Source organism: Chroicocephalus ridibundus, chromosome 22 (assembly GCF_963924245.1).
Source record: "Chroicocephalus ridibundus chromosome 22, bChrRid1.1, whole genome shotgun sequence".
Lineage (NCBI taxonomy): Eukaryota > Metazoa > Chordata > Aves > Charadriiformes > Laridae > Chroicocephalus > Chroicocephalus ridibundus.
This window is the reverse complement of record NC_086305.1, coordinates 4174308-4201779: the sequence shown is the minus strand read 5'-3', so window position 1 is coordinate 4201779 and position 27472 is coordinate 4174308. Positions and strand designations below refer to the sequence as shown.

Below are 27472 nucleotides of genomic sequence, written 5' to 3'. Positions count from 1 at the left end.
CCGGGGGTGGGCACGGGGCGTCTGTGCCCCCGCAACCCGCCGCAGGGCACAGCGGGGTCCGGGCTGAGCCCCCGCCTGCATCACCTCCAACCAAAGTCTGGCCCCGTCGCCCGCTCCCCACGGCGAAGCCCCGCTGCCCTCAGTTTCCCCCACACCGGCTGCCCCATAGAAGCCACAGCTGCATCACCCCCCCCCGCCATGATCAACTCTGTATATGATATTTATGACCTGAAATACATACCTGTATGTGTGCATCCGCAGGACACCTCCCCGGGGCTTTAGCCACGCTGGCCGGCCCCGGCGCCCGCGCGTGCCCCTGCCTCCCCTCCCACAGACCCATGGCGAGGGGGTGACGGTCCAGGACTGGAGGTAAGTGGCGGGGGTGGGGGGTTGTGGGTCTGAGGGACGGTCGCCCCGAGGCTTGCGAGCACCCTGCGCACACGCTGTCCCCGGTCAACGCAGCCCCGCTCCCCCGTAGGCAGCGTTAGGACGGGGACGGACGCTGGAGCCCTGGGGGTGCCCCACGGGCGGGAGCTGCCCCACAAGCGCTCCTGGTTTAAGGCTGGGGAGGGCACACACTGCGTGTACCTGCGTGGGGGGGTCTGTGTGTGGGTGTGTGTGCAGGGGGGTGTGTGTGTGTGTGTGCGCGCACATTTGCCGCTCTGCCTAGCGCTCCGGAGCCTTCCACGTTGAATGTATGCGGCGAGCGAGGGGCCCCGCGCCAGCCCGGCGCCCTGTAGCCACGCAGCCGGCGGGACAGGGCCCCGCTCCAAGCGTCCACCTTTCCATCCAGCCCATCCTGTGCAATAAACGTCAGCAGCTGACAGAGCTACGCACGACTCCGTCTCTGCTTCTTCGCCACCGTCCCTCCCTGCCGCGGCTCCGGCTGCTCCCGCGCCCCTGGCACAGCCCTGCCACCGGGCACGGCCCCAGGCTGGGCTGCGGGAGCCAGCTTGTCCTTTGAAGAGCTGCTTCCCTGCCAGAAAAACCACGAGGTGAAAAGCCTCCCCCCGCCAGAACCTTTCCCCTCGCTGGCAGCGCCGTGTCCCTGCTCCAGCATCAGGGAGGGATGGAGCTGGGAGGAGGCCGGGAAATGGAACCTGTGGGTACGGGGGTCAGCCGAGAGCCGGGGCAAACGCCCAGCTCCAGCTGCAAGATCTCCCGGCACCAGTTGCCGCAGGAGCAGCACATACAGCCCTGGAAGCTCCTGGCTAGAAACTGAAGGTCGGGGGCAGACACAGTCAGCCCCTGCCAGAGCCCTGCTCCCGCTGCACCAGCCCATCACGGCCATGGGAAAATTTTGTCTCTGTTTCTGCGACAAAAGCGTTTCCAGAATATTACACCCCTGTGAATAACTGAAGCCCAACCAGCCGGCAAAACAGCAGCCGTCTGGGGAAACAGCAGTCCCGTCTCCCCAGGAAGATGAGGCCAGCGCCCAGGCACCTCGCAGACTTTGGCTGAAAGAGGCCGAGAAGGACACGGTTCCCATCTAGTATTTCAAAAAAAACCATTTTATTTACAGTATCGTACACCTCCACCCCCCTGTTAGTGGTTTTCCTTGCCTGAGAACCAGTGAACGGAACTGAAACCAAGCCCTGGAAATGAAGAGTCAGGAGCCGCAGAGGCTGTGGTGACAGCGCCCGGGAGCTGGAGCGGGGCATGGAGAGCAGCACCTGCCCCACAGCCGAGAGCTGGGGCCATGGGGGGCTCCCTGCCCCTCCAGGCAGGGACCTAACGCTCCGGGAGGTCTGAGCCCCACTGGTGGAGAGGGATGGAGAGGGCCGGCAGCCTAGGACAGGCCCTGGCCAGGCAAGCTCTGGAGCTGGCAGCGGTGGCAGGCACATCTCCTGTGCCGGGGCGAGGGTGGAGGGGAGCCAGCCCCGTCTACCATCGCCCCTTCCACCCCACACCAGAGGAATGCAGCCCTCCCCAGAGCTCGATGCCCTCTGCCCTCACCTGGGGCGCAGGCAGGAACAGCAAACAGCGCAGACACCCTGTCCCCCACCGGCCCCTCGTGGCTGCCCCTGAGCTCCTGGAGGAGCCCCAGTTTGGCCCAGCAGCTGGGTGTTGGGCAGGTATCTTCTGCTGTACCTGCTTTCCCCACGAGACGCAGGACAGAGGAGCCTCGTGGGTCAGTGCCTACCACGGCCCCCGAGGCGAGCGGCAGTCCAGAGGTAGTCCAGGGCCCCGCTGGCTGCTGGGGCTCAGCTGAAGAAATAGGTGGAATCCATCACCTCCTTCAGGTTGAATTCGCCTGGGGGAAGCAAGGCAGAGGAGAGGTCAGAGGAGAGCAGGGCCAGGGCAGGGTGGAGACGGGGCACCTGCGAGAATCACAGAACGGTTCGGGTTGGAAGGGAGCTTAAAAGACCATCTAGTTCCAACCCCCTGCCCTGGGCAGGGACACCTCCCACCAGCCCAGGCTGCTCCAAGCCCCGTCCAACCTGGCCTTGAACCCCTCCAGGGATGGGGCAGCCACAGCTTCTCTGGGCAACCTGGGCCAGGGGCTCACCACCCTCACAGCAAACAATTTCTTCCTCAGATCTCATCTCAATCTCCCCTCCTTCAGTTTGAAACCGTTCCCCCTCGTCCTGTCATTACACTCCCTGCTCCAGAGTCCCTCCCCGTCCTCCTGTAGGCCCCCTTTAGGGACTGGAAGGGGCTGGAAGGTCTCCCCGGAGCCTTCTCTTCTCCAGGCTGAACCCCCCCAGCTCTCTCAGCCTGTCCTCCCAGCAGAGGGGCTCCAGCCCTCCCAGCATCTCCGGGGCCTCCTCCGGCCCTGCTCCAACAGCTCCGTGTCCTTCTTGTGCTGAGGATTCCAGAGCCGGACGCAGTGCTCCAGGTGGGGTCTCCCCAGAGCAGAGTAGAAGTTGCCCCAAGCCCTGCTTCAGCTTCCTGCAGAAAACTACTTCAGCTCAGCCCCTGCCGCAGGGTGGGAGAAGGCAGCAGGGATTTAGAGGTATTCCAGGAACTGACGTCCCTCCAGATTTCTCTGGGATAGTGGTAGGAAGAGCAAGACAGAAGAGCGTAACAGCAGCAAGGCAGGGAAGGAGGAGAGGAGGATGCGGCCCCGGGGTACGAACCATCCCTGCCCTGGTTTGTGCTGCCTCTGGGGCTGCCCACGGTGGCAGAGGGAGCGGGAGCGAGGGAGCACTGGCCTCTTCCGTTTCGCAAAGGCAGAACAAAGGTTGGCCAGATGGTCTGGCAGAGGCAGGGCCGAGAGATTAGGAGGAGTTAAACTAATTGCCTAAATCCCATTGCATGTATATCATCTAGATCCTGGCAATTACCACGCCGAGTGCCTCGCTCCCATCTCCCGGCAAATGCTTCGTGGTTGGAAACAGATGGGAGAGGAAAAACAAGGCAGGGGACGGGATGAGCTGGGTCAACCTGGGGAAAATCCCAGGGGCTCAGCTCCAGGGGAATGTCTTAAGGCACTGCCCCAAGGCTCTGCGGTCCAGCACAGGCAGGAAAACCTGATCCCAGGGGACAGCGTGGCCAGCCAGACCCTCGCGGTGTCCAACTCCAGCCACCACATGAGCCCAGTGATTTCGGGGGCCATTCTCCACCTCACTCCCCTTGTCTCCAAACCGCTCCCGAGCTTTGCAGTTCCCATCCCGTGCTCCTACCTGTCTTGGGGACACTTGACAGCTGCTCCATCAGTTTCTTCTGCCAGAGGGCTCTAGGCTCTCTGCCGGGGCTGGATGAACCAGAAAGAAAGCAAATCAGCTCTGGGAGAAGGCGCACCTTCCTCTGCTCCCCCGTGCAGCCCCCTGCCAACAGCCTTCAGCTCTTCCAAAACACACTACACGCCCCGCAGCAGGAGCCCAGCCCCCGCCGCAGCAGCCCTAGGCGGGTGCCAAGGCATCTCCAGACCCTGCCCAGGACTGGGTCGCTCTGTGCTGCCTGGTCACACACTGGGCTGACCCAACGCGTGTCTTCGCCGCTCCTTACTGCCTCATTCACAGTGGGGGAACCCACAACACCGACATTATGGCCCACCCCAGGCCCACCGAGGGATTCAAGCCCCAAACCCTACTTCGGTTCTGCACCAAAAGGATGCAAACACCTCGTTTTTCACACGAATCCCAACCAGCCCCGGGAGTGGGAGTGGGTAGGAAGGAGCGTGGCGGGGGTTGGCCAGCGGGTGAGGAATACCTGCAGTACTTCTCCAGCATGAACTCGGACAGATCCTGTAGGATCTTCTCGCTGTGCAGAGCCACAAATTGCTGCCGACAGATCTGATCCAGAGAGCAACGGTGAGTTGTAGGTTAACAGGCGTTTTCCCCTCCTTCCCCTCAGCGTTTCTCAGCCAAGACAGGTCAGAGGTGAGGGGCAGGGGGAGCAGCGGGCAGGAGTGGGAAGGGGGGGCTGCCGGACAAGGGTGAAGGGAATCAGCCTGGCGAGGTGGGAAGCAGAAGCCAACCCCCATTTATCAGTCTACCGACAGGCACTGACTCTGCTGGGCGCTGTGGTTAGCGCTGATTTACGGGCACAGATTCTCCCTCACGCCCTCCTTTGACGGGTGGGAGGAGATGGGTTTATGGCACCAGGAAATCAGCTGCAACCGCCAGCAAGGACCCCAGGTTCACCTCGCCCGGGTAAATAAATCAGCCTATGGAGCAAAGCCCAGGGGAGGCAAGGGCTGGCAAGCCCCCAGAGGACAGATCAGCAAGATCCCTGCTCACAAGGGACAGAGGAGGACACTTTTACCTGGTTCATGACGTCCACGGTGAGCGCGTGAGTCCAGTAGCAATCATGGACCGAGACGAAGGTCAGACCCTGCCTGGGAGGCAGCAGAAGGTGCCATGAAGCAGAGCTGGGCGTCCCATCTCCGCAGTTCCCTACCCCCTGCAGACCCTCTTGCTGGGAGAGAAGCAGGGACCACGCGAGGAGGGGGACTCCCGGCACCGCGCCTGCAGAGACGGCTCACCCCGCCATCTCCCGCTGCCTGCCCCGCTGCCTGCCCCGCTGCCTCCGCTCAACCCTTCTCTGCCAGAAACCCCCAACACCCACCCACCAGGGACACCTCCTTCCCACATCGCGCGCCTTGCCCTGGGGTCACTCTCCCAGCAGAGAGCAAGTCCCGGGGCCAGGGAAGAGCCCCGGCTGCCCGCTCCCTACCTGAGGCAGTGCAGCGCCGTGAGCATCATGTGCGTGGAGTCCAGGGAGTGGATGAAGTTGGGTGGGAAGGCGTTCTTCTGCTTCACTGTATCGGGTTTCCTGCAGCACAGAGTGGGAGACGGGAGGAGCTGGGACCCTTCCAGGGCCAAAGATGAGAGCGCCAGAACAGTGCCAGCGCCAGCCGAGACCCGGGGTTGACGGGGGCAGCCCTGGAGGGCCACAAGGTCCTGCTGAAACACAGGGCTCCGTTCCTCCAGCTGGCTTTCTGCAGCTCAGGGGGATACCAGGAGCTTTTGGCAGGTTCCACTGATGGGAAGGCTTTGTCCCCAGAGCACAGGCTGGGGACCACAGGGGCTCAGTAGAGACCGTGGTTTCATACTTACTGGTTGCCATTGGAGTTTTTCACGCTCAAGTTCTGCATGCCGCAATTCAGCTGCAGGGAGAGAGAAAGGGGATCAGCTGCTACACGGTGCTGCCCGGCCAGCACAAGGCGCTCAGCACCACCCCGTTCTTCTGGAGAGGGGATCACGAGCTGCTCTGCTCTGGAGGAAACATCCCTGGCTGCAACAAGGCGCCCGGGCAAGGACCCTTCCAGGGCATCCCAGCCACCACGGCAGCTGTCACTCCTCAGTGACACCTTGCCTGCTTCCCCTCCTGAGGATGCTGGCAGACATCCTTCACCCCTTCCCAGTGATTCACCCCTGCGAGGGCTAAGAGAAGGGCTCCTGGAGGTGAGCGGCTGCGAGGACGAGACAGGCTGGGGAAATGTGAGTCAGTGCAGCAGCGCGTGGGAGGCGAGAGCAGCGAGACTGAATCACGCGAGCCCTGAGGAAGGCTCCTCGGCGCGGGGAACGGGCCCGTGCCCCAGCTGCCTGAGTGGGACGGGAGCGGCAGAGCTTCCTCACGAGCCCACCCACACACTCCAGTCTCTGCAGGGAGCGACAAGGCTGGAGGATGTGCCTGCACGCACAGATCCTACCTGCTCTGCAGGCTCAGCCGCAGGTGATGCCAACCTGCCGGGCTTTAGCTTGCTGCCTCGAAGCCCGGCTGCCCTCTCCCTCCTCCCCACCACGGCAGAGGGAGGGGGAGTTGAGTCCCACACACCAGATACTCACCACAGTGGACCTGGTCCGATAGTAGGGCTGCACGATGGGGAGACCCAGCGGCGTGACCCACTCTACCGTCCGTCCCGACTGGGCAATGAGCTTGGCACTCTCCGTCAGCCAGTTCTTTAGCAGAGGGAAGTGAGGAAGAAAGTGTCTGGAGTTAGCATGGGCAGCTGGGCGACCCCATCCACGCCCAGCACAGGCGAGCCCGACTCCTGCCACCAAGTGTGACAGTCCAGTGCTTACAGAGGAGTTTAGCCCTCCAGCAGGCACAGTCCCACACCTCTGGGTTGGGACAGGAGGATCCTCTCTGGGCCAGGACCCAGAATAACCATCTCTCCCCATGGAACATCTCACTTCCCTGGTCTACGTACAGGTGGGCCAGGGAACAAGAAGAGGCAGAGAGAGATAAGAGGCAACAGAAACCTCACCTGGATATCTCGAGTCGCTGAGAACATCTCCTTGATGCCATTGAACACCTGCTTTACGAGGTAGTGAGATGCTTCCCACAAGTATTCCTGCACAGACCAAAGGCAGAGCGAGGGGTCAGGCAAAGAGGCAGCAAAAGAGGCGACGCAAAGTGATGGGACCTAGGGTAAGCTAAAAGAGCATGTCCCTGCTCCCTGGTGCCTCAAAATTGCCTCCGTCACAGACTGTACTAAGTCTTCAGCTGTGGCAGATGACTGTGGGTTCTGACGGAGGGAGGCTGAGATCAGCATTTCAGATGGCTTCTTGTCCGGGGACAGGCTGATCTCTGCGTAACGTCCCTGGACGGAGGGGAAGCTCTCGCTGCCTCACCTGGCCCAGGAATGTAACACACAGCAGAAACACTCCCAGCACCAACCTGCCACAGCAAATCACCCACTCAGCAAGGACTGTCCCATGGAGGGGGAGGTCACAGAAGAAGAATCAGGTGTCGGGAGGAGCAAGCCTCCAAGAGGTCTGCCAGAGACAAGGGCCACTTCCAGAGGGAAGAGCACAGCCACAAACCTCACTTTGCATCTGAAACACCAGCTGAGGCTGTCATGCCACCATCCCGGAAGGATGAGGAGCAGCCCCACCTGAAGAATCCCTCCCTCCCGTGCTGGCAGGCAGCTCTCCTGCTCATCCCTCTGCTCGCTGAGATTCCGTGGGGTAAGGGGAGAGAGCAAGGCAGGAGGGAAGCCCGCGGGAAAGGCAGCACGGGCACCTCTCCCAGTGGGGACTGAGAGCTGAGCAAAACACTGCCGGGGGAGGCCGGGGCAGGCACGCTACCTCAGGGAACTCATCGATCTCCTTGAGACGCTTCTCCATCTGCAGCCGCCCGCCGTAGCGCGTGACACCGTACACCACCGTCATCACCGTCTGCTTCACCACTTTGCGGCTGATGAAGCCTTGCAGCACCTGGGCGATCTTCACTCCCTGTTGAGCATCCTTCTTCCGAAACTCCTCCACCTGAGGAGGAGAGCGCCCTGGGAAGTCAGCCCCACCGCGAGCCACGCTGGTCCAAGCCACCTCCACAGCTTGGGGAGAGTCAGGGGGGCCACGTGAGACCCACCCAGCTGTGGGCTGCCTGGCCTGAACGCCCAACAGAGACCCTGCGGCCCATTTTCACCAGCCCCCGTCAACAGAGATCATCTGCTGAAGGAATCAGGAGGCATCTGCACCTCACAGATAACCGTGCCCGCAGAGCCTTCCATTGCTGCCTCAGCAGAGCAGTGTCACTTGGCAGTGGGGGGGTGCCAGACATCACAAGGACACAGCACCAGGACTGCGGCTCAGGACTCAGATTCTGCTGCCTCTGCCACCCCCAGTGATAATTCTCAGCAGACCAAGCACCCTCTGCCTGCTCCTCCCGCTCTGGTGCGGGGCTGCCTGGATAAAACATGCTGAGACCTAGAAGGGAGAGCCAGGGGTTCAATGCCAGTTGACTTGAGTTTGGTATATCTAAGCACGCTTCCCAGCAGGCTCGTTTCACGTCACATCTTGCCAGGAAAATCGAAGACTTAGCAGCAGTGCCAAGGGCTGAATCCCTTCCCTTGCCTCCTAGCCAGCTCAAACGAAGAAAATCCCATAACCTGCGGGTCAGCCAGCTGTGACCACAAGATGAGGTCTGCTCTCTTCCACCTCCCTACTCTACTTCTCCCAGACTCCATTCAGGAGAAGTGAGGACAGCAGAAATCCCAGTGGATTTCTCACAGCTACCTCTGTCGGGACAGATCTCCAGCCGGATCCCCACTGCAGCTGCTGCAGTGGTTCCCGTTCAGGGAGGGAGAGTCTTTGCCTGTGAGCAGCTCATGCTTTCCCAGCCCTCTGTACGCTGGTCTTCTCTCAACCTCCCTCCTTGGCAGCTGTGCAACACAGCGTCAAGAGGTGGAGGCAGGTCCAAGAGGACACCTCCCCGTGTCCCCGCTGTGCCTCACCTGCTGAGCCACCACGCTGTAGACATCCTGGGGGACATTGCAGGGCATCAGATTGACGGAGATGGCGCCAATAAGGTCCCGGCCAAGAGCTGCGTAGTGCTGCAGACCATTGCAAGAGCCGTCCTGCACGTGGGAAGAGAGCAGGGTGGAAACAAGGTGTGAGCATATGGATGGAGCCGTGCTCACCAGCACAGACACACTTGGCTCAGAAGATTAGTGCCATTTTGCCTCGCGTCTCTTCAGGCAGGTTTGCAGCTGATCTCCCAGGGCCACACCAGTTTCGGCTTTCCTTCTAGCCAGTTTTCCTGTCTGGGTCTCTGCACTAATTACTGGTTTGAAAAAAAAAGGAAAACCTCACATCACACTGGCCCCTCCATGAATTTTCACAGGCACCAGCGCTCTGTGGAAACACTGAAAACCAGACAATTTGGAAAACAACAAATCTGCCTGGGATGCTAAAAGAAGCCCCAAGAGCCAGCACTCAACCTCGGAAAACCCAGGAGCAGGATCAGAGCCAGGCCAAGCCGAAGAGCTCTCAGCAAGCCACAACCGACTGCAAGGCTCCAGCTAGCCGTGCTGCCTCTGCTCCGCGGCGAGGAAAACATCCTTCTGACAGAAACCAGCTCCGGCCCGGCCTTTCCCAGAGCCGCAGTTACAGAGACACGCCGACCGATCTGTCGCAGCAGCTGCCCTGACAGCCCTCCTGGGACCGAGATGGGCAGGACCTGAACGATGGCATGAGAAGGTCCTGCTGTTCTCCAAACAGCACCAGCAGAAACGCTTCTCACAGAAGACGTGCTGCTGCTTTGGACCGTCCCTGCTCCTCCTGTGCCTGGGCCCTGCCTGGCCAAAGGGAGCCTGCAGCTGCCGGCAGGATCAGCCCTCCTCTCCCCTCCCCTCCTCCCCACAGCCTGCAGTGCAGCAAGTTGAGAACTGACAGGGCTCCGGCAGCCCCGCCGCGGCAGAAGAGCTGCCTCTATTAACCAGGCGCTGATGACTCAGGTGGAAAGAGAACTCGGGTGCCCTCCAGAAGTCGTCCTTGCTCGAATTTCATTAACAGCACCCTCCACACACCCCCAGCTGCTCTCTTGATCTTCTGTTCTTATAACAATATCAATTTAGATGGCCTTATACATATTCCAGACCATCGCTACTGGCGGAATACATCCCTGTTCTTCCCCCCACCCTCCCCACTTCATTAGGGCCATCTGATCTTCTAATGAGATAAATGAGCAAACCCCTCTCACCAGGAAAACAATTAATCATTGTCTCCTGTGCAGCACGGGGATTTATCAGCGCAGACAGATAGCTGGCTGGGCAGCGGCTGCAGAGAGCGCTGCAGATCTGCCGGGACACCGCAGGGAGAAGGGCTGGAACGGCTGCCTGGCTCCTCTCTCCGTCCGGGAAGGACAGATGCCATCAGAGAGCCGAGAAGCGGATCGAGCAGGGACAGGACACGTGGTGAATGACAGCCACGTCACTGAATGCAGGCTACAGATCAGCTCTGTCCCCCTGCGCTTCCTTAGAAGTCCAGACCTCTCATCTTTTGCTCCTGCAGAGCTGCTTGGCTCCGGCCTCAGAACAAGAGCGGAGCAAAGGCCCCCGAAGCCTCAGCACAGCCCTGAGCACTTCAGATGAGCAGGTGCTGCCACGCACCCACGCCACGTCCCACCCAGCCGGAGTCGGGCTGATTTCAAGTCCTGATCCCGCAGCCGGAGAAGGTAAGACTGGCCCGGCTCTCACCCTGCCGGCAGCTGACGGCGATCTCCCAGACAGGCTCTGCTCCAGCCAAAGGAAGCAAAGCAGCACTTAACTGTTCTGGCTCATTAATGGCTGCATGCAGCAGCAAATTACTGGAGTTCTCAAGCCAAGATGCCTGTAGACTGCACTCCCATTCTTAAGAAAGCCTGGCCACGTGGTGTAGTAAAGATCCATGCAGCGTTGGAGACATGGATGCTTCTGCCCTGAGCTTTCTGCCCTGCGACTCCTGCTCCCCCTGCTCAGCCGCACGGGCCACGCGGGTACGTTGGGCTCCTACCTGGTGAACCGGGAAGTGTGAGATGTAGGCTGCCGGATCCGGGGACCGCGAGGCTTTGGCGATTTCCATACAGCACGCCAAGGCTTGCCAGGGCTCATCGGTGTTCATCCACCACTTCCTGCCCTGGGAACAGGGAAGCACAGGCTGGCAGGAGCAGGCAGTGCTCTTGTGGCACCCCAAAGCAAAGGCAGGAGCCCCTGCGCTCCCGGGATATACTGGGCAAGGCACCTCCTCCCACCACACCTCCATTTCCCTAATTTTTCGTTGTGTTTTCACATAGAAGTGTGTTATTTAGGAAACCCTGCGATGCTTTTTTTCCCCTTTTTCCTCTCAAAGCGTTCTTTCAAAATGTTTTTGTTTCAAAATCAATCTGATATCCATTTGATTTTACTTTCTAGAAGCTACGCCAAGTGAGAGGAACGGTGAAGTCTCCTCTGAAATTCACGACGACTTTGATCCCTTTTTTTCCTTAGCATATTTGAGTCCCGTTTGGACTCAAACACAGAGGAACTTCCCTGCTTTTCAGTTCGGTCATTGAAGGGGAACCTCCCCTTGCTGCAGGCTCCCAGAGCCCCCTCGGTTCAGGGTCCCACCATTCCGCCCCAAGAGCCAGCAGAGCCCTGGCCAGCCGCCCCCCACCTACCGTCAGCGGGTGGTCGGCTGAGTCCAGGATCTCCTCCATGATTTCATTGGCATACTCCAGCCGCTCCTGCAAAGCGTTCTTCTTCTTCAGCCCCGTGAGGTTAATGAGGTGGATCTTCAGCCAGTCGAGGCCCTTGGGCCCCAGTGGCCTCCCCTCTGCGAAGAGCAGGATGGCCCGCGTGACATCGTTACCGAGGTGGTTGAAATAAGGTGGGCAAGGGTAAGTCCTGCCTCGGAAGTCCATGTTGTGAGGAAACCAGAACACTTTGTCCCTGACATAGTTGGCGATGGAGAGCTTATAGAGTGCATCCATGCGCAAGCTGTGCATTTCAGCTGCCTTCTTCTTGCACAACAACAACTCGTGCTTCTGGGACTTGTTGCAGGTAGAGGAATTGCCGGAAGGGGCAGGAGGCCTGGGGGCCTCCGAGATGGGTGGTGGGATGTCCAGCTTCTCATTGCCTTTATCATTGAAGATGGATATGATGATATCCAGCACTGGCTGGTTAATTTTCCAGGCGCAGTTGCCCAGCTGGTTCAGGGCATCCAGCACGGGGTGGAGGTTCACCGGAGGGCACTGCTCCAGGAGCAGCTGGTGTTGGATGGCCCCATCCACAAAGCGCATCAACTTGGTGTCATTCAGGACAAAGGCACCAAAATGGGGAGAGGTCCAGGGCACCGGGGGGCACAGCATAGGTATGGCGGAGGAGTTAAAGGTCAGCAAGGTCTCCGCAGCATCTGACACAATCTGGGAGAAAATGGGATGGGGCTTTATCAGCCCAACCTGGAGAGGAGAAGGTAGAGGATTAGGGCTGGTGTCTGGAAGAGCATGTGGTCAATCAGCCATTAACGCTGGGTCACACTGGGTACTGACACTGTCCTCACAGAACCAGAGGCTCCTCTAAGTGTCCCTGAGCAGGAAAGGCAGCAGGGAGGGAAAACGGCCTTGCAAAGGCCCAGTTCCGATGCAGAGGTGACCTGCACAGTCCCAGAGTGCCCGGGACACGGCTCACCTGCCAGCTGCTGCGGAAGGAGTAGATGTGGTAGAGGACGGGGATAAGCTTGGGCTCCAGGCGGGGATTGAGGATGTTCCTGGGCACCTTGACAGCCTTCACCAGGAGTTCCAGCATGTGCATGCCCAGGCGCATGATGAGCATGTACGGCCAGCTGCAGTCCTTCAAGTTCAGGGAAGGCCCAAAGCCGGCTTCTGCCACCAGTTTCTCCCAATATTCCCGTGGCAAGTACTTGTCAGGCTGGGAGGTGGAAGGAGAAAATCGGGTCAGCTGGAGGGGCCAGCCGTGCTGTTCCCAGGAGGTTTGCTGGATGGGATCTATGTCCCTGGAACCGGGCACTGAGAAGGAACCTCCTGTCTCTGTGTCCCTGTGAGGTCCTCCCCGACAAGGCTATTTGGGGAAGGACACGGCAGGGACAAGCCCACCAGCGATAACCTGCGTCTGCTGCATGTCAGGACAGTGGTGCTGCGAAGCCCTTCCTCTCACCGCCTCCCTGAGCTGACACCTTGTCCCCACACCATCCTGACCCTCCCTCCCAAACTGCAGATCTGCCTCCCCGGCCGCGCCACACAGCTCTGAACGACCTGCGCATCCAGCCCTCGAGCTGCCCAAACTGGTGGCCTTGGTCCCTTTCTCTCCCGGCCTGCAGAGTGCACCCTCCTCAAGCCCCAGAGCTCCCCTGCGTGGGATGCCTGGCTCCAAGGGATCAACTCTGCCGATTTAAAACCTTCAGGTTCAAAAATACCCACTGCTATGCCAGAACCCACCTGCCTGCCGCCATGGGGCAAGGGGCCTGCCCAGCGCTAGATGGGGCCTTACTGGAGCTTCTGGTGGCCTCTGCAGCAGCAGGTTCCCAGAACCTGGACCTTGTGCTTGCGAGGAGTTGGGCAAACTGCCTCGCCCTGTCTCCGCTCTGCTGCTCCGTGACCCGCAGGCCCCAGGACCCCCCTCTCCCAGGCGTTACCTACCTGGCTGTCCTTTGCCAGCAGGTGGATGTAGTTCTTATAGACCTCCTGCACCTTCTCCAGCTGGCCGCTGCGCAGCTTCCTCTGGGTGATGTATCTGTTGTAGACTTTGGAGCCCAGCTCCCTGGCCAAGACAGCCAGGGATTCTCCTTGTGGAGAGAGGGTGTTGAGGATCTGAGAAAGGGGAAGGCAAAGAGGGTCTTAAGGAGGGAGGAACAGAAAGACGGAGCAGAGAGACAAAGCTGGAGTTAAAGCCCCTGCGTAGGGAGCACAGAAAGGTGCTGATTCCCGTGACGCTGAGCAGATGATGAGGAAGGAAACATGGCCAGGACAGAGCAGGGGCTTCCCTGGCTGCTCAGCACAGGGAGCAGACAAAGCTTGCACCTGACAACCTGGGCAAACTTGGGAGGCTCATGTTCCGATTCTGTGGGGCCCAGTGGGACACGAATGCTTTGTGGCAGCTCTGCGGCCATAAGGGCAGCCCCGTTTGTGCGGCTCTGAGAGGGCAGGGCAGGGTCCTACCTGCAGCATGATGCCCACGTACTCCTCATCCGGCATCAGGCACAGGTAAGGATAGAGAATGTTGTACCCCGATGCCGTCTTGAGCTTGGACATGCTGTGCTTCGACTTCTGCAGGGCCTGGAGGATGGAATCGTGCCAGCGGGAACGAAGGGTGTCCAGTAGTTTGCGCTGTGCAGAAATGGAAGCAAGACAGTAACGCTGTGGTGAGTGTGTCACCGAAGAGCTGTCCCCCTCTTTAGGCCACCGACCCCCTGCATCTCTCCCACCGGTCCTTAGAGCTGAACTGCCCTCCTCCCCTCCAGACACGCAGCCCGCAGATGCCCTGAGCTTTACCGCTTTAAGGGCTTGTGGGGTCAAAGGTTTGGTGGCCTCCACTGACTCGATGGTTACGGTGTTATCCAGCTCCATCTCCAGCTGCTGCTGAAAGCGCTCCTGCAACTCCTGCATGGAGAAATCCAGCTTGGGGTACGACATCATCTTCTCCTGCAACAGAAGTGAGGCAGTAAATGCCAAAAGCCAGCAGAAGAGAAGACACACTCATTTTCCCAGCTTCCCTGCAAGAGGCATAAGGTATGAGTCCTGGCTGAAGGCACCTTTCTGGGACCTCCAAGTCCAGAGGTCTGATGTCTTCTGGCTAGCAAACCCCAGGGAGTCTGGAGTAAGAGGCCTCTCTAGAGGCTGCTCCGTTCCTGTGTCACGGTCAAGCATCCCACCTGAGCACCCCCTCCAGCGTATGAAGGTCACCTCCAGCTGCCCCTGCCAGCCCTTGGTTTCCCTGTTCCTCTGTAAGGCTGTTGGTAAGGCTATCCACTCGACGATTGGTGTGGGCTATTGAGCAGAGATCGGGCTAAAATGTTCTTCCCCTATTACAGTCCTGGGCTGGATGTGAGGACACCTGTGAAGACCATTTGGCCAGTTCCAACACCTCCCCGAGCTGCAGAGACATCCCTGAGCTCTGCGGCTTACTTTGGAGTAGAAGTCCGGGAGCAGAGAAGACTTGCAGGTCTGGGGGTTGGGTGGAGGGGGCAGCTGGTAGTTGGGCTGGATAGTCCTGATGGCCCTCAGCACCTCCTCCTTCTCATCTTCCTCAAACAGGCACTTTTGGAAAAGCTCATCCACGTGGAAGCCATCGTTCTTCATCTGCTGCACACATCTGAGGAGGGACAGATAAGACAGACTTAATCTTTCCCAGGGGACTGTGCGTCTTGTACAGAAATCAGCACATAACGAGGCACGGAACAAAGTTTTTAAACAGAAGCATGGAGAAGAGGAGACAGATTGGGGGTGACCCTTTTGAGGATCCAAGAGCCTTGACTGTATCAGGCTTTTCCTTCCTCACTTGTGCCCTCAGCAGCATCACCCCGGACCCACGTGAGACACGGCACAGGACAAAGAGCCACTCCTGACAAATCCCTGGCAGCCACAAAAGCAAAACCCTCTCCCGAAGCAGGGCCTGGGGGCTGGCACCCACCAAGAATCAGCTCTGAGCGCAGAGCAGGAGATGGACACACAGCTCCAGGCTGTTCCAGCGGTGCCACCCACCACGCCAGTGGCTCCCAGCACCCTTCCTCTGTGCCACCCTTCATGCAAGGACAGCTGTAGGAGGGTGCAACCTCTCACGCTCGTTGGAAAGGCTCTGATAGCCCTGCGGAGCAGGATTTACCCCACGCACTTGCCCTGGATGCTTCTTCCCTTCTGCATGGTCCTCAGAGCATGCTTCATGCAGCGACCACTGCAAGCCTTGCGGCAACTTGTGCCTGACCGAGCCGATGTCTGCCCAGCCCCGGACAGGGGAAGAATGGTGCAGAAATGGGTATAACTGGGAAACTCACAGAAGGCAGATGCCTCAGTCTTCCAAAAGCACGACTGCCGGGCAGCCTGGCAGCAGCACGTTGTCATACGGGAGCACACGGGCTCTCCCTGCCCTCCGCAAGCAGCCAGGAGCCAGCTCTTGGGGCTGCAGGAGCTGCTGGGGTGGGAGCTGCCTCCAGAGCACAGCTTGTCCCCACAAGGTCACCCGCCTCAGGTTACAGTGATCAATTCTCCACCCCTCCAACCCGCACCTCTGCTGAGCAGGCGGCTTTCACCATCACTTGGGTGGGGAGGCTGAGCCCCGCTGCTGCCGCTGTGAGACTGAGCAGAAGGATGCGGGTTCCTTCACCCTCAGGTAACCCTGCTCTCCCCTCCAGCCTGAGCCAGCAGAAGGGAACCCGCAGCGCTGGCCACAGCTTGAGCGAAGGGGCAGGGGGCTGTGGTTCCTGCACCGAGCCCAGGAGCCAGGGCACGGGAGCACAGCTCGCATGGCTGCAGCAGGAACAGCCTGAGCGCCAGGAGCGGCCGCAGCCCCTGCGAGGAAGCTCTCTTCCCTGCAGCCCCCATTGCTGCTGGGGAGCAGAACCCCCTGCATGCACCAACACCTCCCGCTCCCCAGCCCCACAGAGGATGCCGTGGGACCGTGTCCTCCTGGCTCTGCCACACTGGAGCCGGGATCGGAGCACAGCAGAGCCCAGAGCCCCACCTGCCGACTGGCCGAGCTTGTGCTGGGTGACACTGGAGGGGGGACAGGCAGAGCCGGGTGACAGCGGCCCCAGCCCAGGCCCCCACCAGTCACAGAAAGCTACATGGGCAGGAGGGAGCCCCGGCAGCCTTGGGAAAGCATTAAGAGCCCAAGAGGTAACAAACAGCACCCTGAGCCACAACTGCAAAGGGCGGGATCCACAAATCCAGCTGCTGCGTGTGCCCCAGCTGCATTTTGTCAGGTTTGGGAGCAGGCAGGAGCTTTGGCGATGAACAGCTCTATGTCTCTGCAGAGCCACTCTTCCCCAAAACTACCTCACAGCAGCCCAGCTAAAACAAGCAACTCCCTCCTTACGCCCTCAAAGGGACCCTGTAAGTCTGGGAGCAGAGCAAGAAACAGCCCTGATTTCAGGTGTTCTCAGCATTCCAGGCCACGCCGCTGCCACGTCCGAGCCGAGAGAGCACATTTAGAAGAGGAAGGGAAACAAGAGCTCGTACCCCACACACCACACCAGCAGAGACGGTTGTGGGGAAACACACACACGCCCTGGCGAGGCTTGGGGCTGGCAAATCCGTGCAGGTGTGCTATAAACATCTGCCCATAGCCAGCCCTATGGGTGCGCTGCTGTACTGACGCAACACCCACACACCCTGGCAGGAAAGCCAGCGCCAGTCACTTGGAAATCACCTGACTGGAAGACATTCACTCAGAGGCATCTAGAACTCGTTAGCCAGCCAAGGGACGCACAGTGATAAATCCCTGAACCACACAAGGGTGTTTGTGCAGCATTAGGAGATCACCAGAAAGCGTTCTCCATGCTCTGCCAAGGCAGCTGGCTGTGCCCAAGCGCTGCCCCTAGGTTCAGCCTGCCGGGATTTCGGAGCCCTCCTTCAGCTCCTCGCTTTGGGCCCGACATTTATTTTGCCCATTACGCTCCACAAAATCCATCTGAATCTCCTGATCACCCTCCTCCAGAGAGCCGGCACCCTGCAAAAAACCAGCTGTTTGGCAACTCCTGGAGGTGCTGTACAAACGAACGGAGAAGCCATGCCTACTGGGCAGCGACGGAGGGGCCAGTGGGGGAGGGATGCCCGGGATGGGTGCAGAACCAAGGAGTACCTGGCTGAAGAGAGGCTGCTCCCAACCCAGGGAGCTGCTCTGCAAACCCTGGGGGGAGCAGACATAGCTCTGGCCAGAAGCAAGGTTGTTCTCGCCTCCTACACCTTCTTTCCCTGCAAGATCTCACACAAAACTCCCTAGCAGCTGGGGGTGGCACATAGGGCCCGCTGTGGGAGCTCTGCCCGCCCCTAAATCTGGCCACGAGAAGTGGGTCAGAGCATCTAGACATGCACGCAGTGGGGGCAGGTCTTCCCGACCCCGGGCCAGTGCATCTCCGCCCCAGAGCGAGCTCCCAGCTCTCCCAGTGCAGTGGAACGGCAGGCTGTGGAGATGCTGCCCCGGGTCCCTGTGGCATGTGAAGTGCGTTACCTCCAGATGCTTTTGGTGGACGACTGGATCCGGCCCATACACTCCAGTGCTGCTGCGTAAGAGTCCAGGCTGGGCCGGAGGCCGACAGACTCCAGCATGGAAAAGAGCCGGTTGATACGTTGCAAGCGGCCCTGTGGATGAGAAGGGAAGGGGGCTGTGGGCACAGACACCAGCACAGAATCACAGAATGGTCAGGGTTGGAAGGGACCTCTGGAGATCATCTCCTCCAACCCCCGGCCACAGCAGGGTCACAGGAACGTGTCCAGGTGGGGTTGGGATGTCTCCAGAGACGGAGACTCCCCCACCTCTCTGGGCAGCCTGTGCCAGGGCTCTGCCACCCTCACAGCAAAGAAGTTCCTCCTCGTCTTGAGATGGAACTTCCCAGGGGCAAGTTTGTGCCCGTTACCCCTTGTCCTGTCCCTGGGCACCACTGAGAAGAGCCTGGCCCCATCCTCCTGACACCCCCCCTTTCAGTATTTATCAGCGTTGATAAGATCCCTCCTCAGGCATCTTTTTTCCAGCCTGAAGAGCCCCAAATCCCTCAGCCTTTCCTCCTCAGAGAGGTGTTCCAGTGCCCTCAGCATCTTGGCAGCCCTTTGCGGTCCCCTCTCCAGCAGTTCCCTGTCCTTCTTCAACCAGCCCCAAATCACAGCTTCACACCCCTCTGCTCCTGTTCAACTTTAGCCATGTCTATCCTGCCTCATCCCCTTCTTCCCCTCAAAGCCACCTCAGAGGGATCAGTGGCCTGATTCAGTGGCCTTCTACCAGCTCTGTCCCCCTCAGCAGAAGCCAAGCCCTCAACGAACACTTGCTGAAGGCAGATGTGGCAAACACAGATAAAATCGCGACCGCTGCTTCTATGACCACGAGGCTTCTCCTCCTGAGACAGCCCCGCTCTGCCCCTCAGCCACCCAGAAAACCTGCCAAGCAGACCAGGGCAGCAGCCCACAGCTCGGTACCTTTCTTGCCCAGCTACGCATCACGATGTTGTACGCATTGACGTTCAAAAGCCTTCTCTTCACAGGGGAGCCGTGGTACAAGAGAAGGAACCTCTCAGCCTCCTCTGGCTGCTGCAAGAAGAGGAAGCATTCGAGGTTGGACTGGATGGTCTGCTGCAGGATCTTGTGCTGGCTGCTGTCCTTGTCCTCCAACACCGTCCGAGGCCTCTGTGCCTTCGCACCCTCCTTCACTGCCACCACCCTGGGCTTGCCGTGGGCAGAGACACGGTGGGAGCCATCGTGGCTCTTGCTCCAGGCAGCGGCCACTTTAGCCTTTGGCGTCTTCAGGCTTTTCTTGGCTTTGGCTTTAGCTTTTGCCTTCACCTTGCCCTTTGGCTTGGCCTTGATCTGTCCCTCCAGAGCCAGCTGGGAGGCAGCGATGGATAATTTCCGCTCCACCTTCAGCTGCCGGATGTACATCTCCTTCTTCAACTTCTCGACCCAGCTGCTGGGCCGGGCCGGGCTCTCTCCCCTTGCCCTGGGAGCAGGCTGCTCCTCCGCGGGGCCAGGAGCCACCACTTTCTGCAGCGGGTGCTGGTACTTGTCATTCCCCAGCGGGGCCAGCTCCACTTTGTTGACTGTCACCTCCGGGACATTACTGGCTTGGAGCTGCTTCACTCGAGCTTTCAGCACTGCCAGGAAACACACAGACAGGGAGAGGTGAAGGGATGCAAAGCACAGCAGAAGGTTGTGTCCCACCCCAGGGCCTCGCATCAGGGAGCGCCCAGTAACAGGCTCAGGAAAAGAGGAAACACTTCTTCCCTCCTCGGCCAGCTCTCCTCCCAGCAACCAGCTGCTTTGACCATTGCCTTTCTGGGATCCACCCGTACACTGTGCCCCACTCCCCAAATCCCAACAATGGCACCACAAGGGAAAAAGCACCAGCTCACGCTTGTCTAACCTGCTGCCCGGTCACTTCATTGGGCCTCTCTCCAAGGACCTCGTGCCCTCAGCTCACCTGGGCAGAGAGCCCAAAGCCAGAGCATGTTCCAGGTCAGTCTGCAGAGCCCTGGAGGGACTCTTCTACCCTCCCTTAGGACCACTCTTGTGTTTTAGGGCAACTCAGCACTCCCTGTAGGGCGGGCCTTCAGTTCCTTAAGACAGAACAGAACTTGTTCGGGGAGGACAGCAAGTCCATGGGAAGCCCCACATCCTTGCCCAGGCTACAACTATTGACAGTCCCAAATATCTTCTTTATGGCTACACAGAATGGGGAGACTCCGAGAAAACATCCCAGGAGACTGATCAAGGGAAAGCCTTGCAGCCCTCCCAGTTCTGCCCGACTCACCTTCCAGCAGCTCCGTCCTCTCGCAGACACCATTTCTCCTCGCCTTCTCCTTGGCGCTGGCAGAGGAGTAGCTCCTGAGAACACTCCATGGGATCCCTGCAGCGGAAAGACACAAAGACTGGGAGATCAGAGGCCGCTTCACCCCTTACACCCGCTCACTGCCCCACAGCCCTGCCCCGTGCGATGGCTGGGCCCCAGAGGTGAGAAGGTGAGCGGCGGTTCTCAGCTCAGGTTGCAGGTCCCAGCAACCTCAGAGAAGGGACACTGAAGGCGAGTGGGCAGCTCTATGCCAGCAAGTGACAGGGACAGGGACACCCCCTTTGCTCCCTGGCTCTAATCTCTGAGGGGGAACGTGACAGCAGGGACACCACAAACCCCAGCGCTGTTGCTCGGGGTGACAGGACCCCCAGAACAAGCAAACTCGATCCCACAGCGTGGAGACAGGACCCCAGAGACCCCCAGTTCCACCTTTAGAGAAGGACAATGCCCCAGGACACCCACAGCCCCATCTCTGCCCCTGAGGGGTGGGTTGGACCCTCACAGCCCCCAGCTCTGCCCCAGGGGAGGGCTCGGGACGCCGGGGATCCCCGGCTCTGTCTGGGGGGATGCTCTGTCCCACAGGGAACCCTCAGCTCCAGCCCCGTCCCCACGGTCGGGGTCAGGCCTCCAGGACCCCACAGCCCCGGCTCCGTCCCGGGGGGTGAGGAGCAGGGCCGCAGGGACCCCCTGCTCCACTGCCCGGCCCACCCGCGGGCCGCCCTCCCCGGCCCCAGCCCACCCCGGGGCCGCCCGCCCCGTTCCCCCGTACCCGGCCCATCTCCGCGCCGCCCGCCCCGTCCCCGCTGCCCGGGCAGCCCTCCCCGTCCCCCCGGTACTCGGCCCAACCCCGGGCCGCTCGCTCCGTCCCCTCACCGGCGCCCCGCAGCCGGGCCGGGCCCAGCAGCGCCGCCCGCAGCCGCAGCACCGACATGCCCCCGCTCTAGGCCGCCATGCCGCGCCGCGCCGCACCCTCTGCGCAGGCGCCGCGCGGTGCAGGCCGGGAGCGGGAGTCCCCACCGCGCCGCGCCGGACTACAACTCCCATCATGCACCTCGGCCGCACCACGCGCCCCCTGGCGGACACAGCCGCCCCGACGGGACGGGAAGGGAACGGAGGGACGCGGCCGCGGGGGGACGACGACACCGACACGGCGCGGGGCACACGGACGGCACCGCGGCGGGTAGGGAGGGACACGGGACTGCCCCACGTTCCTCCCGGCCCCGGTGCGCCCCGGGCCGGGCCGCAGACGGACACCAAGCCCCGGGCCCATGGCAGCCCCGCGTGGCCCCCGAGGGTCCCGTCCCCTGCCCGCCCCCCCGCGGGAGCCGGTGAGGCCCGGACCGGGCGTTACCCCCCGACCAGGCGCCCGGCGAGGCCAGACAAGCAGCCGGGGCCGGGGATGTGGGGCAGCCGTCGGGGCGCGGATTTATGAATGGGAAGCCCCGGCCCTCGGCCCCGCCCCGCCCCGCCCATTGGCCGCCGCGGGCCCCGCCCCGCCCCCCCGCCGGCTCGCCCCGCGCTCGGGCCGCCCGCGCCGTCGGGGCCGGTCGGCGCCGCCGCGGCCATGGCCCGTCGCCCGCCGCCCCGCCGCGCCCCGCCGCCATGAGGCGCGGGGGCCCCGCCGCCCTCGCCGCCTGCCTCGCCGGGGCGCTCGCCGTGCTGGCGGGGCCGGGGCCGGGGCCGAGGCCGGGGCCGGGGGCGGGCGGTGCCGCCTGGGGCGGCCGGCGGCCCCCCCGCAGCTACGACCACCTGGAAGGCGACGTGCGCTGGCGGCGGCTCTTCTCCGCCACCCGCTTCTTCCTGCGCATCGACGGCGGCGGCAGCGTGGAGGGGACGCGCTGGAGGGAGCGGCCGGGCAGTGAGTGGGGCCGGGACCGGGGAGAGCCGGGGCCCGGGACGGAGGGGCCGCGGCAGAGGCCGGGCACGGGGCGGGGCGGGGGGGCGAAGGCTGGACGGAGGCGCCCCGGGACGGCGGCGGGACCCCGCTGTGCCCGGCCCCGGGGAGCTCCCGCAGCTCCTCCCGCCCAGCGACCAGCTCCTGCCGGGCGGCAGCCGCGGGTCCCCGCTGTCCCGTGGTCCCCGCTGTCCCCTCTGTCCCCTCTCTCCCCGCTGTCCCCTCTGTCCTCTCTGTCCCCTCTGTCCCTGCTGTCGTCTCTGTCCCCGCTGTCCCGTGGTCCCCGCTGTCACCTCTGTCCCTGCTGCCCCACGGACGGTGGCCGGGGCACGCAGCTCACTCGAGCACAGATGGCTCCGGCTGCCCTCACCCCCGGGAGCCCCTTTCCCGGGGCTCAGGAGCCATAAGAGGTGCGCGGGCACCGGCGCGCTCTGGCCGGGGACCTGGTGTCACTCTGCCAGTGCCTGGGGGTCCGACCCGAGGGGTCCCTCGCCCCATGTCATCCTGACAGTGCAGACACAGGGGTGGCCTTTCGGGTTATCTTCATCCGGCACTGACTGGGGGGGTGCCATCGTTCCCCTTAAACGCACTGGGGAGGATGAAGGCTGAGGAGGAGGAGGGTCGGAGGAAGCTTCGGGGCGATGAGGGTCTCAGAACCGAGCATCCGTGGGGCTGGCACAGGAGAGCAGGGCAGCCCCGTCGAGGGGACGGCAGAGCACCCGCTGCCTGCAGAGCGGCTCGGGGCTCGGCACAGTCCGAGGGCAGGCGTGGACCGCAGGGACCCCTGTCGCGCAGGGACCCGGGAGGGCGCAGCCGGCAGCCCCCGCCGCAGCGCAGAGAGCGGGGCACTGGCTGCAGCCTCCCCCCGGGGCCGGGCAGCGCGTCTCAGGGGGGACGGAGAGGGCGAACGCTGCGGGACGGCGTTGCTGCCCAAGCTGTGCCGCAATCTGGGACTCGGGAAGAAGCCGGCAGGATTAGGCCTTCCCCTGGGGCTGGGGCTGGGGCTGCTCCACCCCGCAGCCCTCGGGAGCGGCCGGTGCGGCAGTGGGAAGGGGCGGCTGCGGGGGCCACGCCAGGGTCCCCGCACCAGCGGGGGTGCAGGAACCACCCGGCTGCTCCCGGCACCGGGGTCCTGCCTCGGCACCACGGCCACCTGCTCCTACCTGGGACCCTCCAGGTGACAACGCCGGGGGTCCCGAGGGGACGTGGCACCCACGGTACGGCTGCAGCAAGGGCCAGGGCTGCGAGCCCAGCTCGGCACCCGTGGTATCAGCCCATTTTGGGCACTGGGTCCTGGCCCCCTGTGACAGGGAGGGTGACACCGGGCTGGCAGGGCAATGGCTGGATGGGGTGCGGGGGGGATGCTGGGGGGGGGGGGATGTGCCCGAGCATCCCCGGGGGAGCCTGGCAGGGTGTTGGGGCTTGGGAAGGATGCCGTGGAGGGGAGCAGCATCCCCCAGCCCATGCCCCGTTGGCGGCAGGGGCTGCCCTGTCACCCCTCCGGCCGCAGGACGAGCGCGCCCAGCCCAGCCCAGGGAACCCTCTCGCGGTGTCAGAGGCTGTCGGGAGCCCCGACCGGGCGCGCTGCCAGCGCGGAACGCCCCAACACGTTCCCTGGGCCGTGTGGCGATGGCGCCTGGCAGGTGGAGCGGCTCCGGGCTGTCGCACGGGGCTCGCGCTGGTTATGGGCGCGGAGATAGAACCCGCGCTCGGGCTGGGCTCGGGCTACGCTCCGCGGCCCCCGCGGCAGCTGCCGGACCAGCCCCACTGGTGGCTGCAGACCCCCCCCTGCCCCAGCCTCCCCGGGACCCCGCTGGGGCTAGGGGTGTGAGAGTGGGAGCACTGGGAGGTGCCCCCAGGCTGCTCCCCCGCGCCTGCGGGGACCCGTTCCCCCCCCAGCAAGCCAGGTGGTGGCTGGGCACGGGCAAGCAGAGCACGGCAGTGCCGGCCGGAGCGCCGGGAACAGCGGCAGGGGGTTATTTTTAGACAAGCAGGAGTCCTTTGTTATAAATAGCAGCAGCTCCAGAGGGTGATCAAGTGGGATGGATTCGCAGGCGTTTGCTCGGCCCTTACCCACGGCTGCCGCGTGTCGGCACCTTCGCTGGGCTGGGCCCCGCGGGTCCCGGTGGGTGCCAGGGTGGGTGGCCTGGGCTGAAAACCCCCCTCCTACCCACTGCCCCACAGGAGCCGAACGCTGCGGAGCCCTCACGCCGCCCCGGTGCCATCTACACCCCGTCCGCTCCCAGCGTGGGCACGAGTGCCCCCAGGGAGGCGATGCCGGTGATGCCGGGGGGGTTGCCCATTGCGGCTCCCACTGCGCAGCCTGCGCCTCTGCCCACCGGAGATTCCTTCTTCCCCCCCAAGCAGCACCGTGGCCCCAGGGGCCGGCAGGGCTGGCGGCAGCGCTCCGGGCTGGCCAGGTTCGAGGCGGTGCAGGAATCCCGAGGCCCTGACGATGCTCTGGGTGTTTCCCCCATCGGAGCCGCTGGTCCGACCGCATGCCTTTGCCATTAGCGGCTGTGCCGGAGCTCGGCGTCCGGGCACACGCACGCCAGCCCCGCTGCGGCTTCACAGCCTGGCTGCAGCCACCTCCCCGGGCTTGTCCCCATGTCCTGCATCCCTCCTGCCCGTGGTGTGTGTCTGTCCGTGCTCGTGCCAGCTGGGCACGGCCCCGGCAGCCACGGACAGCACTGTCCCGGCCCCATTCCTGCCCCCGCAACCCTCTGCCCAGGTGCCTCCGTCCACCGTAACGCGGCTGCGCGCCATCGCTCCCACCCCCGCGCACACTTTGCCCCTCGAGGGACATGCCAGCCCGGGTGCCAGGCGCCACGAGAGGCGGGTCGGGTCCCCAGGGCACCGCAGGCGCGTTCGGGACGGATACGCGGGCAGAACTGCCAAGGAGGGGAGGAGGATAAATGCCGGGTCGGCACCGGGCAGAGGCTGACGGCTCGTTCCAGGCGAGCGGAGGTTGTGCTTGGCATCGCTCCCGTGCAGCCCTGGCTCCTGGGAAGCGGCTGGGCCCTGGGGAGGAGAGGAGTAAAGATCAAATCCTCCCCGGATCAGAGGTTCCCACTCCGGCTCAGGCTGCAGCCCTTGCTCCCGTGTCCCTCTGGCTGCTCCGGCGCCGGGTGAGGGTCAGTGACCCCGTCTCTCCGGGGGGGCGGGGGGCACATTGCGGCCACAGACCCGGCATCGGGGCAGGGTCCCTCGGGGAGGTCGCCCTTCCCTCCCCTGGCTCACGGTGGCGCTTCCCTGTCCCGCAGGCATCGTCGAGATCCGGTCGGTGCGTGTGGGCGTCGTGGCCATCCGGGCGGTGCACACCGGCTTCTACCTGGCCATGAACAAGCAGGGGAGGCTCTATGGGTCGGTAGGTCGGACGCTGCCTCCCGGGAGGGACCGGACCGGGGTCAAAAGCGCAGGGCAGAGCTGGAACGGGGGGTCCCAAACCTGCTGGGACCCGCGCCCAGGAGCGGGCTCCTGGTTTCCCACACCCTGACGTGCACCCACAGAGCCCCCTCTGCCCCCCGGGAACCGGGGAGGAGCCGGGGTCCTGCCCTGTCCCGCTCTGGGGGTCCGGAGCAGGGCGACGACGGGTCCCGGCCGCCCCTCACCCCCTTCCCTCTCCTGCCAGAAGGAGTTCAGCCCCAACTGCAAGTTCACGGAGCGCATCGAGGAGAACGGCTACAACACCTACGCGTCGCTGCGCTGGCGGCACCGGGGCCGCCCCATGTTCCTCTCGCTCAATAGCAAGGGCAGGCCGCAGCGAGGGGGCAAGACGCGCCGGCAGCACCTCTCCACCCACTTCCTCCCCATGCTCGTCAGCTGAGCCCCGCCGGCGGCTCCGGACCGTGCTGTAGGAGAGAAAAAAAAAAAAAAAAAAGAAAAAAAAATGGAAAAAAGGGTTATTTTATTTATGTATATATATATTTTTTTTTTTTTGGCTATTTATTGTTTTGTTTTTAAATGCACGGCGGAGGATGGATGTGGAAGGCAGACGAGCCAGACGCGGCTCTCCCCACCGTCCCGGAGGCGTGGTGGAGCGCGGCCGCAGCGTGGCCACCGCGTGCTGGGGCCACCGCCATTGCACCCTGGCTCACACAGCCAGGCCCAGGTGGCCGGCACCGCGCTAACGGCATCTCTGCAGGGGCTGGGACGCGACGGCGGGTTGTATTTGTCTTGTGTCCAAGCACCTGTGGCAATTAAAGCTGTGTTCGTGGTACGGAACGGGGAGCTTTGGAGCTTCCATGGTGGGCTTGGCGCGGGCTGGGGGGTTGGATCCCCTGGGGTCCCTGCTGCTGCCGCTGCGGGGCATGGCCGGTCCCCACCACGTCCAGCTCCTCCTCGATTCCCACCATCACCCCAACCCAAAACCTCACCTCCATGAAAACGCAGCGATAGCCCTTCAGGGGCACCAAGGAGGGAGCAGGAAAAGGCAGGAAAAGCCCGGACCCTGCACTAGCGCCGCAGGAAAACGGCTCGCAGCAGAACTGCTCCGAGGGGCAGCATCCCCCGGGAGGAACCAGGCTCTGTGCAAGGAGATGTGGCTCTGGAGACCCAAAGGGACAAGGCGAAGGGGACAAGGGGTTGAGAGGGTCCCTGGTGCCAGAGCGAGAGCCCGGTTGCAGCTGAGCATCCCGCTGTGGAGGGCTCTGCGGGCCCCGGCCGGCGCCGGGCAGCACGGCAGGAGCCAGGGCAGACCCTGGGGCAGACGCAGCCCCGGGGCTACCCCTGGCTGGGGGGGGGAGGTGGGATGCTGCTCCCCACCCATACGCAGACCCCGACTTAGGACATCACAAGCAGAAAGAGCCAGACCCGCTCTGGGGAACCCGTCCCCGGCGTGTTCCCCTGCGCCACAGACGCCCACTCAAGCTCTCGGTGCCCGACCCGTGCCCTGGACCGAGACACGGAGCGGGGTGTCCAGCCTCCAACCCCCCCAGGCTGCAGCCAGCCCCCCCCAGGCTGGTCCTGCCCCTCCAGCCCAGTCCTGCTCCATCCTCCCTGGCAGCGATGGAGCCGGGAAGGCGGCCGGCGGTGGGGACCAGCCCCTCGCCCCGAGGGAGCACAGCCAGAAATAGCACCCGTGCCTCGGCCCCCCCCGGCCAGGGCACGTTCCTGCGCCGCTCTCGGCGAGGCACCGCAACCTGGTCACTTTGTCACGTCAGAGCTGAGCCATGGCCCCAGCGAAAAAAAAAAAAAACCACCAAACTCGTTCCATTTCTTACCCAACCAGCTCCAAAGGAGGCTGCGAGAGGGAACAGCCACCGCGTTAACTGTGTGGTGACCGCAGCGGGCACCGGCCCCGGCCAGGCGGCAGCAGCCACGCACCCACTGCGGGCTCTGCTTCGTCCACTCGACACCCACCCCGGGCACTGCCCACACCTGAGGAATCGCCTCCCAAGCTCCAGCGGAGCCGGGAACCCCATGTGGCGGGAGAAGGATGG

The 27472-nt window shown here is 62.7% G+C and overlaps 2 protein-coding genes across 3 annotated transcripts; one reads left to right on the top strand and one right to left on the bottom strand.

Moving 5' to 3' along the window:
* Nucleotides 1-1495: 1495 nt before the first annotated feature.
* On the bottom strand, nt 1496-21480 carry POLRMT (RNA polymerase mitochondrial). 2 transcript variants are annotated; one of them, XM_063357650.1, is made up of 21 exons: nt 21011-21476; nt 20099-20194; nt 18772-19442; nt 17813-17943; nt 14773-14959; nt 14140-14289; nt 13807-13974; nt 13288-13458; nt 12320-12559; nt 11311-12090; nt 10668-10790; nt 8630-8752; nt 7482-7661; nt 6659-6745; nt 6237-6350; nt 5505-5554; nt 5122-5220; nt 4711-4783; nt 4156-4238; nt 3627-3697; nt 1496-2254 (listed from the first exon to the last, which is right to left on the bottom strand). In XM_063357650.1, exons 1-21 carry the CDS (start codon nt 21066-21068, stop codon nt 2205-2207), a joined length of 3705 nt encoding a protein of 1234 aa, XP_063213720.1. In that variant the 5' UTR covers nt 21069-21476; the 3' UTR covers nt 1496-2204. The 2 variants fall into 2 exon arrangements, 1 of the variants encoding a protein (XP_063213720.1); XR_010073895.1 differs by lacking the exons at nt 1496-2254; nt 3627-3697; nt 4156-4238 and having other exon boundaries at nt 5122-5330; nt 21011-21480.
* Nucleotides 21183-26405, top strand: FGF22 (fibroblast growth factor 22). Its single transcript, XM_063358401.1, has 4 exons — nt 21183-21317; nt 21500-21995; nt 25295-25398; nt 25663-26405. The coding sequence occupies exons 1-4, from the start codon at nt 21183-21185 to the stop codon at nt 25855-25857; spliced, it is 930 nt and encodes a 309-aa protein (XP_063214471.1). The 3' UTR covers nt 25858-26405.
* Nucleotides 26406-27472: the final 1067 nt, after the last annotated feature.